We start from the raw sequence: 15,057 nt of genomic DNA, 5'->3' as shown, positions 1-15,057 counted from the left end.
CCTCTCAGCTGGCTGTGACAGCACAGAGAGAGACATCTGGGCTGGGATTCGTCCTGCCCAAATCCAGTAATCTCTGGTGAGATGTCTGGGTATGATCTGTCTGCCCTGCAGCAGCTGGGTGAGGTCCCGTCTGTTGCAGCACAGAGAAAAGCAACAAAAACCCAATTGGGTTGGTGCTTTAACTTAACAAATGTAAAATCTCCTTCTAGGGGATCCCAGGAGCTTTCTGGGCTCCAGGGGCTGCCTTGACAAGCTCCCCTTTAGCCACAGGCTCCAACACTGACCTGGAGGTAGGCATAAACACCAGAAGTCCTAATCTTGGGCCCATCTTATCACTGGTGATAGCTCTGAGGAACGACACTCACTTCCAAAAATTTAAAGGGTTTATTGAAACCTTATCAAAAAATACAACAGAAGACTGAATAGAGAAAACAATACAGTGCCAGGAGTAAAGAATTTTTTTCCCACCATGGTAAAATTTTTAACCCTTTAGCCCCTCCCAAAGTCTTGTCCATTGACTTTTTCTTTGCAGTCCAGTGATGGAGATCACTTTCTTCCATCTTGATTAGAGCCCAGGTGCTGCCATAGTAATGAGCCAACCCTCCCAAATATCCCAACTACCCAGGCCATCCCATGATAACATTGCAAGGGTAAAACATAACTATCAATTTTAATAAGAGGCAAAATAACAAACTTTTTACAGAGAAAAATTGATCTAGGTGCAAGAGGCTTTCTTGCCCTTTGTAAAACATCTCACAAAAGCGATTAGTTTCTTTGTTTTCTTTTTTTAGTAAATTGCTCAGGCAGGACTTTTTGGCTCTTGTGTAATTAGCTTTTTTTAAAGTTTGAGGCGAATTCCTCTGGGTCCTATGAGATGCCTTTTTCACCTAATCGAGGAGAGAAACTTCTGGGCTTATTTCCTTTTTAAAAGGGCAAAGAATAGTTTTGTAACTCTGTCAACAAGGGAAACACTCCTACAATAAATCTATAAAACTTTATATATAATATTTGTCATTTAATTGTGAGAGTCGACCATTGCACTGCTCATCTATCACATAGTGAACACAGGGTGAAATGTTTTCTGGAGATTCCAATCCCTTCCTGTCAGGGCCAGCCTCAGCTGCACACCATTCTCTTTGACAATTGCACTCAATTCTCTGCTCCACAAAACCTGGGCTGGATTAAATGGGAGTTAAAGAGCAAAAAGGCAAAAAGCTGTTTTCTCCTAAGGCATCTAAACCACGTGTGTGTGTAACTGCTGCCTGTGCAGCTGATTGGGGAACAGCAAATTTGGCATTTTTTGCCCGCAGATGTCACTTCTCTTCATCTGCTTTGGTTCCTTTGCCTAAGAATGTGACATTGGAAAATTAACTGACTGGTTAATTGCTTAAAACATTGGTCCTTACAGGAGTAATTCTGCTAAGGAAAGATTGGGTTCACAGATGAGTTTGTGTTTAAGGCTGTATTTCAGCTTGGGTGCCCGGAGGATCTCCTTGCTGTGGAATGAAGGCAGAGAAACAAATGTTCTTAAAATACATAATTTGGTAACAGACACAGCTGAAAAACCACGGGACTGGGAGAGTGGTGGCTGGGGTGCTTGCTCTTTACGTATAACAATTCAGCTGGCTTTAAAACTCATTAGAAGTGCCTTAAAATAATATGATCAATACAGTGTCATTCACTTAATTCAATCACTGGTTAATTGGATCTTTCTTTTTAATTTAATCAAAACCTCAGAAACCATATCAGTTGCATAAAGAATAACAGCTTCCACCCTTATCATGGTCAATTTTGGGTAATTTGTTCCAGGGCTACAAAGGACTATCATTTAATTAATCAATGTTCAGGAACTCCTATATTTTACACCACAAAGGAGACAACTTAGGAAAATCTGTTTAAAAAAAATTTAGTAGGGCAGCTTTCTCCACAGTTCCAGGAAGCTTTTTATAGCATATGTGGTGCTTGATTAATGACCACATGGAACACAGTGAATTATCTTAAGCAGTAGAACCTCTAACAGTTTATTTTTAAATTATTTGTGAGAGATACCACAGTTCCGAACAACTTACCAAATATGTGAACTTTGAATAATTTTTATTTTATAATTGTGGTAAAAAAAATTATTTGTTAAATTGTTAAAATATTATTTTTAGTATTACAGAACTTCTTAACAATCAGTATAGAGTAGAGCTGCATTGTATGAGGCTCCTCAGAGATAATAAAAAAAAAATGTTGTCCAAAAGTTTGTACAATTTAAACTTGAGAAATGCTTGTTAGAGACGAGGTGAAGATATAGGTGGGGAATGTGTTGAAACAAAGTGGCTTTGGCTGGTAGGATGGGCAGTGGGACTAGAGCTCTGTGACCTTACAATTTCCAGAGTAGTTTTTAATAGATAACCATGATTTATTTTTCATTTGTTCTCTAGCATTGAAGCTCATGTGCTGCTCAGTGCTTGCTTGGAAATGAAATTAGCCAATCCTGACTTTTCTTTTTACCAGAAGACAGTTTTAAGTGTATAAGCTCAGGCTTCCACTGGGTTCTAGTTAGCAAACAGCCACTTTCATTTAAATTGTGAAAATCAGTGATTTTCAAAGGTTTTGATTTGAAGATTCACCACAAAATTTCAGAGAAAGAAAAATCCTTTAGAAATTCCATGTACTCCACATTTCTATAGGTAATATGGATTGGATTTCTTACTCATCTTTTATGAAGCCCTGGGGTCCATCCCCAGCAGGGTTATAAATTCCAGGATCAGGATTGCCTTGCACTAATCCAAATGGTTTGGAATTCTGGACATTCTGGCTTTATTTTAGACTCAATTGTAGGGATTTAAGTCAGGTGAGACACTTTTCCCTTTGGCAAAAGTAATAAAATCAGCACAGGTTGCATCTGAATTGTTTCCTGCTTCTTGTATTGCTCAGCCTGAGGGGCACTTGCAGTCCTAGAAGTGATGAAACCAAAATGGAAAGCATTTGTTGACAATGTTTTTGGAAAGGAATTATTAAACCTCCTATGCCCTTATCCAAATATGTCTTAATTTTCCCAAATCAGTATTGTTTTTCTAAACCTAAACTGTGGGGAGGAGCAGATGTGAGGTGTTGATGGTGTTGATTTCAAAGCAGAATGATGAGTGGTCGAATAACTTTAGTATCTGTTGGATACCATAATAATTTCTTTGCCTGTAAAATTTTATTTGTATTACCCAAGCCAAGTGTCTCAATATATCTTCATAGCTAAAGTTCCCTTAAAAACAGGAAAACTGGTAAATTTAGAGACTGTGTAATCAGCTCCTGTGTCCTTCTCCCTGCTGACCCTAATGGGATGGGAATGGTGGAGATGAAGAAAGGCTTAGCAGGCCTTCATGTTGCTGGAGCTTTATTTTTATCCAAGTTTGGAATGGAGGAGCTGTGACTGGTTCTTCTTTTCTTCTGGAACAGATGACTGGTTCTTCTCTCTTTCCTTTCCACTAAAATCAGCTTCAACATGATGGAAGCAAACAGGCTCCAGTTGTGGGTTCTTGAGCAGGTCTCCTGCGCTGATATAAGCCTTTAGCATGTGCTGCCTGTGTGAATTTTGAGGAATGATGCTTGAACCAGGGCTCCTCTGGACTGTAACCAAGACATCTGGAGAGAAATGGGACTTTATTTCCTGGCTAGAGTTATGTCTGTAGCTCAGAATTACCAATACCCTGCGGTGTGACAAGTTCAGTCCTCACTGTTGCCTGCAGCTCTTCTTTCCATGGGTTCCTGAGTGCTTGGCTGGGGCTTGGGACAGCTGCTTGTTTTCCTGAGCAGTGATGAAGGATTTTTCCTTTCCCTTTGTGTTTCATGGATGCTTTGATGCCCCTCAGGTCCTGTCCGACGTGTTCAACGCGCCCGTGTTCACCATCGACACGGCCAACTCTGCTTGTCTGGGGAGTGCTTACAGAGCAATCCATGGTAAGGCTGCCAGGAGACTCCTGTGAGCAGTCAGGGAATTTAATTTCACTTGGATAATACTTGGGATTAATGTTACTGGGCATGAGGGGGGAGTAAAGCTGTGCGCATCCGACTGGAAGGTCACACAGGTCAAAGAGGGATTTTTTGCTTAGTACACTTGGATTAGGGCAGAGAATATAATTTACGTTGTAATTCCATGCCTGGTGGCTGCTTCTCAGCCAAGGGATGTGGTGTGGGAAGTGTTGGTACTGTCTAGGAAAGGTCTAGGACCTTCACATGTTGAGTTACATCCATGGAAGAATACAAACAACTGAAGGTGCTGGTGCAGCCTGCTACCCCAGTTTGGGGACTGGGCTGTAAACTGGGATGCTGAAATGGCCAAACCCTACAAAAGGTTGACCCCAGCAAAGAAGATCATTGAGAGCAGGGACAACAAGACCTATAATACTGCTGGCCAATATTAAACCTATATTTATTTTCTAACTTTTAAACATGAAGTTGAATGATATGCAAGGTGTCCTGGGCTCCATGCACTTACTCTTGTAAAAGTATGAATCCTGGGATACTCTTAGGTTGTCCAGTCATCTTGCTTGCTATATTACACCTCTCACTGTAATATAACAGTCCAAGCCCCAGGATTTACACGTTAATTATCTTATATCATCTATTAATGCATGTGGGTGTGTGTTAAGGGTGGGCCATCAGCTACTTAGGACTTGAATCCCAACCATGAATTTTTATCCATGTATTTTAAAATGGTTTCTAATATCTTACAAGTAAACAATTCAAGGAGTGTGGAAGTCCTTGTTTAGGTCAACTTCAGTTAGCCTCAGATTTTTAAATTTGAATCTGTAGGATTTGGGCCTTAAGACATGGGTAACTTTTCTACAAGTTCATGTAAGACCATGGGACTGTAACAAGCATGGAAAAGATAGCACCAGCCATCAGAAGAAATCAGCCAAGTTTTAATTTTAGAAGCAAATTCTGCTGTCACGTTATAGCATCTAAAGACTACACGATCTCTTGCATTTGAAAACAGCAAAGAAAATTGCACAACCAAAACCTGAATTGGTGTGTTTAATGCACACAGCATGCTCTCCTCTTCATTTCCAGAAAAGGCACAAGGATTCTGTCAGGCCAAGCAGGCTTTTGCAGGACAATGGAAACACTTGGATTATCTTTATATTTGAAGCCACAATGGGACCATTTTTGCACCTTGTGGGTCAAGTTTCCAAATAGTTTTTCTTTATACTCAAACTTTGCCTTCTGCTTCAAAAGCCTCCCAGCACTTAATGCTGCAGGCAGATTCCTTGCCCTTGAATGCATGTGAAATGGGGAGGCACCATTAAAGTTTGTGCAGATATTTTGTGTGTGTGTGATGTGCATTCCCTCTGCCAGTTGGCATTTGAGCTGTGGAGGCTTGGCTGACAGAGCGTTTGGGCTGCTGTGCTGATGGAGGGACTCCTGGGCTCACATCCTCTGCCAGCCAGGCCCCAGGGGGTTTGCTCTGTGTGTGCTCCTAAATGGCATTTTTGATTGATGCTTTCAGCTGCCTCACTCTTGGCCAGGCAAAGGGATTGAGGAAAAGTGGGGACTTGCTAATAGAAATTAAATACTGATGGCAAGGGCTCTTTAATAATATTGCAATGTGCATCTGGGGTGTTCCACAGTTAGCCTGGGGTTCTTAGCAGGTGTGCAGGGAGCTTCTGAAATGCTTTGTGATTTGCTCACAAAGCAAAATGCTGTCGTAGCTGAACTCCCCTATTATTCTGCTTCCTTACATATAAATATAATTAATAATTTGTAGCATATTTTCTTGAAAGTGTTTTCATTTCTCTTCATTTTTATGTTTAGTCACATTTTGTCCTTGAATCCTTTGTTTCCACCTATTTTCACTGCTGTTTACTGTACTGTTGTAACCATAAATAATTACTGATATTGTTGAGTAGCATTTCTGCTGCTTACCTGTTCCCCAGGGTACGAATTGAGTGATTGGCAAAAACTCAATCACAGAGTCCCCGCTTCCCAGGCTAGCTCATAGGAATGTAAGATCTTCTGCCATTTATCCTTCAATCCTGAATGCTGACCTGACCAGGGAAGATCAATATAATGTATTAATTTGCCAGAGAGTCAAGGCACATCCCTCATGGTGTTTTTTTGCATTGATCAGGATTGTGATTCTCGTTGCAGGACTTGTAGCTGAGAGGAATGTGCCCTTGGCTGATGTTGTGAAATTAGCACCAGAGCCCAGGTTGGCTGTTACACCCACCCCAGGGGCTGAGGAGGTAAGCAAGTTTGGGAATGCCATTTTTCTTTTTATTTCCTGTCTGCTTCAAAATGTAGTGGTTTGCTAATTCTTCTGGTAAAATAAGTTAATTTAGGAAACTCTTGGTTACACAGATCTTATTCCTTATTGTAAAGACAGATTTGATTTTGAGAGGTATTTGGTGTTGTAATGATGCAATAATCTGATCCCACCATTCAGGTCTGTGAGAATGAATTTTCCTAACAAGGTGTGATCAGAGAGCAGAATATCTTCCTTAAGGGACAGAAAAAGTTATAAAATAGATTGAATTTGGACGCAGGTCAGTCAGGTTGTAACAGATAATCTTGAAAAAATAATCTAGACTTGTTTGCAGCAAGCAGCATGGACAAAAGGGAGGTGATTGTGCTTTCTGGCTCCTTGGAAAACATCCCCAAAACCCCTTCCTGTCTGTAAACAGTGCTCAGCAATTGTAGATAATCACTGGTATCTCCTCTGAAACTATGGCAGCTGGGAGGACTCAGTAGGCACAGCTCTTTGGTCCTGTGCCCATCCTGTGAGTTCTGGCACGTCTGAAGGCGAGTTTGTGCTTTATGGCCCACGTGGACAAAGCAGAGGAGAGAGTCATTCCTGGTAACTATGTGATCCCAGCCCTTGTAAAACCAAGGAAGGAATCATTCTCTCAGACTCTCCAGTGCAGCCCTGCACGTCTCACCCCCAGCCCAAGGCTTTAGTTTACAACAGCTTTTCAAACATGATGCACAGTAATAAATAAACAATACAATATAGCAAGATTCCTGGAGAACACATGTTTAAGTAACATAGGTGAATCTCACCAAGGTCTTCAGCTGTGCAAAAGCTTCTTTTACATCAGTGCAGCCTTACACATTCCACCATTTATGAGATTTGGAAGTGGCCTAACTACAGGCAACAAGGTTTTAAAGCTTTTATTTAAACTGGGAAATTAATGATCTGCCAAAACTACTAACTCCCAGCTACACATGTAGAGGAGCACCAGATATCATCATGAGTAATAATAGAAATGATCATGCTGCATTGTGCCTGCCAGCATATTATTTAATTATTAACTGAGATGGAGGAGCTCGGTAATCGAATAGAAGTCCCCTTCAGAAATATTAAGACATTGAATAATTTAAACTTGATTGATCTGATCTCATTTACTCAACCTTCCCCCCCTCATTTTAAAAGATAAAATAATTAACAGCAGTGGCCTGTGCCACGTGTGCTGCAGCTGAAGCTCCCTGCAGGGAGCACAGCACAGGAGCAGCTCCCTGGTGCCTGACCCAACCTCACGTTGCTGCCCTGTTCCTCCCCAAAATGCTGCGTGCTGAAAAGCTGGGGAGGGCTCAGAGACCTGCTCCTGACCCCCTGGTGCTGCTTCAGCTATAAAACTCAAGGGCAGAGGATACAGCTGTCACTCACAGGGGCCCTGCAAGCACCTTGTACCCCTGCAGGGGCCGAGCAAACCTGGCAGGAGAGGTCACTGGGGAATTCAGCTCCCTCTTTCTGCTTTGCTCTCTGCATAAAACGGCCTGGAAGCTAAAAGAGTTAATTATCTCCTTCTCAATACTTCCCTTTTCCACATGGTTAGACCTGGCTCTCCTTGCACATCTCTTTTATTGGTTTTAAATGATGTACAGTAGTGAATTGTTGCCCCAGTAGATAGGAATGAATGACAGGGAGGCAGTGGCCAAACAGCATGGGAAGGAATAACTATTCCTGCTCTTTAGCTTAGCTTTCCAGCTTCATTCCATTAAAATCAGCTTCTTGCAATTACATATTCCACACCATTTCTTTTTTTCTTTCTGCCTTATAATTTTGCAGTTGATGGTGGATTCCCTGGCTAGTTTCATGGCTGTGAAACTGCAGAGAGCCAGAGGGCCTGTCAGTAATACAGTGTGCTAGCATGAACAGTGCAGCAAAAATTCATAATGCAATGAGTCAGTTTGATTCTGTTTCATACAGAGCTGCATCTCCCTGTCCATCCAATTTCGTTCTGTTGGGGTTAGAGCCTTTCACTTAAATGATAGTTCTTTTTATAAACTTCAAAGTCATCCTGAGGTTAAGTCCTGTCTTGCTGAGGAGCTCTTCTGAAAGAGTCTGGCTCACCAATGTGAAATTCCCCCAACCACTTCTTTACATTTTTTGGACAGCTACAGCTAGATCTTGGCAGGGTGGAGAAAAAACAGGTCATAACACAGCAATCCGCTCTGGTTTCATCCTTTTTTCCTGGTATAGGTTGGAGACAGCGTGTTAGATCATTGGAGAGAGGAAAGCCTCCTGTAGACAGAGGTCAGATGGGACAGTTTGATGTAGCTTCTCCTGCCTTGCCAAGGCCTATGCCCACAGCAGGGGTTTCCAGGAACCAAAAATGCAAAAAGCTTCTCTCTGATTTCTGAGGGATCATTTGTGATAATGAATGTGATTTTAAAAAGCAAGGGCAGGGCACACAAAGCAGCTCTTCTGGTTCAATTAAACTGATGGGCAGGTAAAACAGAACAAAGTCACAAGATGGGGAACACAGGGCTTGTGGTGGGCCATGAATCAGTAGTTAGTGGAAACTGAAGTCTCAAAAGTTCCAACTTGCCTGGCAACAATGTGACTTTGTCCTGCAGCAGACCATGGTGCCTTGAAGAGACCATTTCAAAGAGGATGAATCCCTCTCTGTGGGTATGACCCCAAGTCTCTTAGCTGAACCTGATTTCCCAGTATTTTTGTAGGATGGGGGTATTAATCTGAAGTTGTTTCTAATTCTGTCAATACCCAAATGGGTCATGAGATGTTCTTGTGGGAACCACTGTGGTGATAGTCCTTGGTCACTCACTCAACCACACCAGCTCAAGTCAGTAATTTTTGTGTTAATATGATTAATCCTTCTTCCTTTTTTTTCAGCATAGCAAAAATTAAAGAGTCATTTCACCTCTTTGGGGCCTCCTCTCTTCCCCGAGGAAAAAGATTAATCAGAACCACGAAGCATGACAAAAATAACCAGGAGATTCTAGAGCAATAAATAGATGATAACAGACAGAAATAATCTGTTATTTTAGCATTAGAATTCAGATCTATTTTAGTAATCTATTAAAACAGGGATGGTTGGCTAGTTGGTTAATTAAGCAAAAATAAAACATGAGAGGAAACACGATTGTCTGGGAGTTGGTCACTTGTGTTTATACAAGCTGTGTGACAGAGTGCCAGATTGGTTGTGATATTGTCCTGTGGGGTTTTGCAGGGAGAAGGCATGGAGCAGCTCACTACCTCTGGATGTGTGGTTTTTGATTGCATTATTGACTCTGCTGAGATGTATTAATCTTGCAAAAATTCAGGAAGGGAAAATGTAAACGTAACAGGTTTTCTTGACTTTGGTGAATTGCCTTGTAAGTGGGTGGATTTATAGAAATGACCCTATTACCCAGGAAGGTTATAATGACCTATTTATTGATTTAAAATAATTGTATTTTGTTGAGTTAGGTTTTGGAGGGGGGAGGTTGTTTTCTAGAATCGGTTTAGGTTGGTTATTTAGTGCAAACTAGGTAATAATAATACAACCACAAAAATATAATATGTATTGATAGAAGTTTGATTAAGGTGATTTGTGTAGCCAATAATTTTCTAAACTGATTAAGATGGGCTTGCAGAATGGATATCTGAAGTAAAGAATGTAATTGTTTCAGGTGTGGTTCCTTGGAGAAGTCTTCAGAGTATTTCAGAACACTGTTTTATTGTTTCTGCTTTATGAGTATTCTTTCTCTGTTAAGAATAGTGAACAAATGCTTTGATTTGAAAAATAAAAGAACCCTTGATTTCTTAAGCAAATCTCTATGACAAATTTGACTTTGATTTAAAACAAAAAGGAACATATCAAAAGTAGCAAGTGTTTGTGAGAGACTGATTAATTTTAATCTATTCAGGGTAGATTAAATGTACTTGGGTAGATTAAAATTAGATAATCATCAGCATCATCTTTGTGATTTGTAAATTTTGAATTGCTCCAGTGATTGGCTAACAGAGCATTGCAGAAGACAGGAGGATCCATGTGGATTGTCACTTTTAGTAATAATTTGTAGCTGCTTTTGCTCTTAGAAGGTAGCAGGGACAATCTAAACAGTAAAAGCCCAGTTGAGTACATAGGCTGGTAATGTGGTGAGAAGCAGTAACAGGATGAAACATTTGATTTGTTCTAGAGAACAAGGTAGCATTGTACCAATGCATTTTTCAGAGAGGGCAAGTTAAATTATTCCCTGTTATAATGTATTATTTATCATTGGCATTTTCTTTAGTTGTGGGACTGTCAGAATGTGACCAAATTGTCCCAGGAGAGAAGTTTAGGGTTTGTAAATGAAACAGTCAGAGTACTGTCAACGTCGTGGAGTAGGCTATAAAGATAAGCTGGAGAAAGGGCCATAATTAAGCAAGGACAATTAAATTATGGACAATAATAAGGTTTGTGTTGTGATACATGTAATTACTTTTATTAAATATCACGGTTTGATAGATTAGGTTTGAGGCTATGGCAGAGAGGGAATTTATGTCCTTGGGTTTTTATGCATTATTGAGAGTCCTTTATTCCCTTTGGACCTCAATTATAAGAACACATCTCTATAATTGCCTCAGAAAAGAGACTCCCAGAACTGCACAGGAGGAGTTGCCCAAGGTGCTGTGGAGGCACTTCAGTCATGGCAGGTGTGGAGAATCCCCTTCCACAGACACACCTGGGTGCACACATGCTCTGGGCTGGTGCTGTTTGGATTTTCTCTGTGTTTCATGGGAGCTGCACTGCCCCAAACCTCGGCTGGCATGAAGAATACTGCTAGTGAAAAGCCTGTGGTACTGCTGCACTCATCAGCTATGACGTACTGGTGGTATTACAGCCCAATTCCCTGAGGAGGAGGAGTTTAAGGCTTTGCTTATCCCTCTGAACTGCACAGCTCTTTGCCCCAAAGAGCAGGAGTGGAGTACAGGAAATATTCTTGACTGTTTGGTTGCAGTTTTTTTCATATGGTCCATAATGCAGGATTCATTTACACTAATGGCTGAGAAGCTTATTGCAAATGCCTGAATTTTCTCAATTAGCAAACTAAGTGCTTAAGTCCAATAAACAGGAAAAGAAACTGTGTCTGTAAATGTGGTTGTTCATTTATTTTGACACATTTTAATTTAGAGTGATGTATTAACAACAATACTTCCCAGCCTTCTGGTAAATGTGTGTATTTTGTAAAAATACTGATGGGCAAATAATATGGAGCCTGCTTTCTCAGTGCCTGAGCTCACTTACCAATGCAGCTTTGCTGTGCTGAATCTTTGCTGAGAAGCACTTAGCACTTATCAAATTTACAGAATAGTGAAGTAAGAAATAGCCAGTCTTCATTACAGATGCTTCAGTGAATAGAGGAGCTGGTTTTATTTGAAATACTGATACTCCCAGTATGGCCATAGTTGCCTGCTCAATGTTTTGTTTACTCTGATGTGCATATTTACCAGAAATGGGAGCAATATTTTCATGTTCTTTGGGAACATGAAAAGAATATATATGTGTACTTATGTGAGCCTTCCAGGCCCTCATGTAGTTAGTTAAAAATACCACGCTGAGTAATGTGACATTTCATAATAGTGGCGCATTTAATTTTCTAACCCCATAAATCTGCATAAAGCTCCAGGATCTCAGTATCACTGTCCTGTGGAGAAGAGGAGCTGGGGCACACACATGTTAAATGCCTGGCCTGGGGTCACTGAATGAGTCTGTTTCAGAGGCAGGAGTGAGCAGGATTTTCTGCTTTAATCAGTGGAAGGCACCGTAAGACTCAGTCACTGTGAGATGACTTTAAAAACCATTTTCTGATGTCTTAGCTAACAAACAGTGTCTTTTTCCACTTGCTGTGGATGCTTCCTCTCTTCTACCCCTTCTTGTACTTTAACTGTTGTAGAAATGTAGAAAGGAAACTTTATTTTCTATAACATCTGGTTTGTAAAAAGGAAGGAGTTGGTGAAAACTAGATCCATCTGCAGAATGTGTCCATTAAGTCACTTCCACCTGCTTGTGGAAGGTGGGAATGGGAATGAAGAGATAAATCCAGTTTTCACTGGTCTATCTTAAACTATCATTCAGCAGAAGGGAAAGATAAAAACTGGGTATTTTGCCATCAGTTGAAAAGCAAAAACCCACTGTTTTTTATTTCCTAGATGAGAAAACTTTGTGATTTTTTTTTTTAAATTATTATTCTGGGAAAGTGTGGCTGTTACAGACACTGAGGCCACTGCAGGACTGTACAGAGACCTGCCCAGGAAGAAGCTGCTCTCCTACTACATCCCCACAGTTTACACCTGAAACATTTTCCTCCTGAATTTTTCACACTTGTGCACACACTGTTGTTGGCTGAAAAGGATAAACCACATTGAAATGCTAGATCTCTCTTACTGATGAGAGCAGTAATTCAGTTTGCTGGCTGTGATTCATTATGGCTCCATAACCTCTCTGAACCTGGAGCCAGGAGTGAGGCTGCCCTGATTATGAGTCAGTGCAGAGGGCTTGTGGAGCAGACTGGCAGCCTCTAGGATTCACTGTGGCAGGGATCTGACCTCATGGCATCCTCCTAGGGACTGCTCAAGCCTGCACCAGACCCTGCTCATGGCATTCCCTTCTTTGTGCTGGAGCCAGCAAATGTGCACAGCTGTCCTGGTGTGGCTTGTCACAGTGCTGGTTTTATTGGAGAGACAGATAAGGGAGGAGATAAGGAGAAGGGTGCATCTCCAAGATCTAGATGAAGTACAATTTTTGATTGGTGGCAGAGCAGAGATTTTGATTTTTTTTTTTTTTATTTTGAGATGGATCTCACCCATATCTGAAAGTGCAGGATGTGCCCGAGACTGGGGTTTTGAACAAATTTGAGCCTTGATTCTTCTTTTTATGGTTGTAACAATACTGTACCTAAAAACTGCTGGAAAATTCTAGCTAGGAAACTACAAACAAGCTACTCAGATACTTGGTGTAGCTGTGGATAGAAGCTGGGTCTGCATTTGTCCCTCTGAGCTTAGGGAGCAAGGAACGTGGCCATGGAGTAGCCTGTGGATGGGAGAGGATGTGGCTGTGAAAGATGTGTGTGGGAATCCACAAAATCAGAGGGTTTTGGGAAGGCTGCAAAAGGCAGGCCTCAGAGGCAGAAGAACTGTGATTAGAGCTAAGCAGCAGCCATGAGACTGGTCAGCAGAAAAATTTTTTAAAAAGTAGAAAAGCAAGGACAAACAGAACAATGGTCTGTGTATTAATGCTTGTCTAGAATAATTCTCTAAGCTACAGACAAGTTTATCTAGCAAGATATTAGGAAGTTTGAAGCTTAATAATGGAGCTCTGTGCATTGTGTTTTAAGGCTGACAAGCAGCTATTGTATTTGAAATAAGTAAGCATTGTTTTAACCGAAGGTACCTGTGCTTATAGTGATTGTATAGAACTACTGTCAATGTGCTTTTGCTTTGTGTGATTGGTCAAAAAACTTATAAAGTTAGAGTTCTTGGTCTGCTGCCTGGGATGTGAGCTGGTGGCATCTTCCCATTGTCATAACCATGTAACGTGGCTGATGCTGCAAAATAAAACAGCTCAAGGCACGTTCCCAGCAGTCCCATCCTGTTTGTGATTTGTACACAGCCCCCAGCTGGCGATAATTTGGAGTAGAGAAGCAGCTCAAACAGGTACAGGAGTCTGAGAGGGAGTGTGAGGTGCATTTTGGAAGGGCCTGGTCAGCACATTGGCCAAGGAGCACCCAGCTGGCTGTTCTGGAGGGAGCAGTGGGGTGATTCGTGAGGCAGAGGAGGAGGGGACAGAGGCAGTGATCCATCCTGGGGCAGTGCAGGGAGGCAAGGACAGGAGTTCTGCCTGGGTGATTAGCACAGCTATTACTGAGGGGGCATGCTGGGAGAGGTGACTTTAGCTGAGCTGCTTCTGCTGGAAGTAATGGCTTCTGCTTATAGCAAGAACCCAGTCACAATAAGAACAACCTGTGCATGTCATAAAATTAAGCTGTAAAGGCGATGGTAAAAAGGACTGTGACATTTAAAGAGGGGAAACTCTGCAGCACTTTCATGAGCAAATTGGGCAAAAACCAGCCCAAACCTTCAGGTACCTGTGAAGATGCTGCATTTTTCATGTCTGAAATGCTTTTTAACTGCAGTGTAATTTAAAAATCTAATTTTTCAATGAGACATGCTTATTTCTTTTTCCTTTTTAGCTCTATCGTCCACTTCTGAAAAGATATGCTGAGCTTGAACAGAAGGTTATCTACAACCCAGCCTCTTCTTGTCTTGTGAAATAGAAGCAAATAAAATTTATATGTTGTCTGAGCAGACTCCCAAGGAGAAGATCAGAAGAGATTTGCTCAGAATTTACTGGAGCTGTTTAAATCATTTTGTTCCTCTATGTAGACAAATAATTTTTAAATGTCTGTGTTTTAGTGTGTTGGTGGGGAAAAAATTACATTGTGATTGAAAACCTGATTAAAAAAGCGTCATATTGCTCTGTGTGTTTGTGGCCTCAATTTTTCTTAGGTACTTTTCAGACTGTGCTTGCTGTTTTGGAGAGCTGGGTGACAAAGTCAAGTTCCTTGTGTATGTGAGTCACTCTACCCATCTCTGTCAGCTTTGATTCCATGTGTTTGGCATGCCAGCCTCTGCATACCTGTCTAGCAAAGTGTCTCAATTCCTCATTTTCTCTTCCTTAAATGTTTTCAGACTATCTTTCTTTTCATCTGTGGCTTGGAGATGTTTATATCTTTGCCCACACAGAAAGCATAAGCACACTGACTTAATCCCATCTTTCTTTAACATGTGGAGGAGGCTGATTAAAGTCT

The 15,057-nt window shown here is 41.2% G+C and overlaps 1 protein-coding gene across 1 annotated transcript in view; it reads left to right on the top strand.

Annotated features, from left to right (window-relative positions):
- The window catches only part of XYLB (xylulokinase), an 84,752-nt gene extending 70,027 nt beyond the window's left edge, over positions 1 to 14,725 (top strand). The window contains exons 17-19 of the mRNA XM_058026811.1: positions 3,852 to 3,939; positions 6,130 to 6,224; positions 14,440 to 14,725. Coding sequence (XP_057882794.1) covers positions 3,852 to 3,939; positions 6,130 to 6,224; positions 14,440 to 14,523 — 267 coding nt within the window. The 3' untranslated portion in view covers positions 14,524 to 14,725. The remainder of the gene's footprint in view (positions 1 to 3,851; positions 3,940 to 6,129; positions 6,225 to 14,439) is intronic.
- Positions 14,726 to 15,057: the final 332 nt, after the last annotated feature.

This window comes from Melospiza georgiana, chromosome 1 (genome assembly GCF_028018845.1).
Source record: "Melospiza georgiana isolate bMelGeo1 chromosome 1, bMelGeo1.pri, whole genome shotgun sequence".
Lineage (NCBI taxonomy): Eukaryota > Metazoa > Chordata > Aves > Passeriformes > Passerellidae > Melospiza > Melospiza georgiana.
This window is presented reverse-complemented; position numbering and strand designations above follow the sequence as displayed.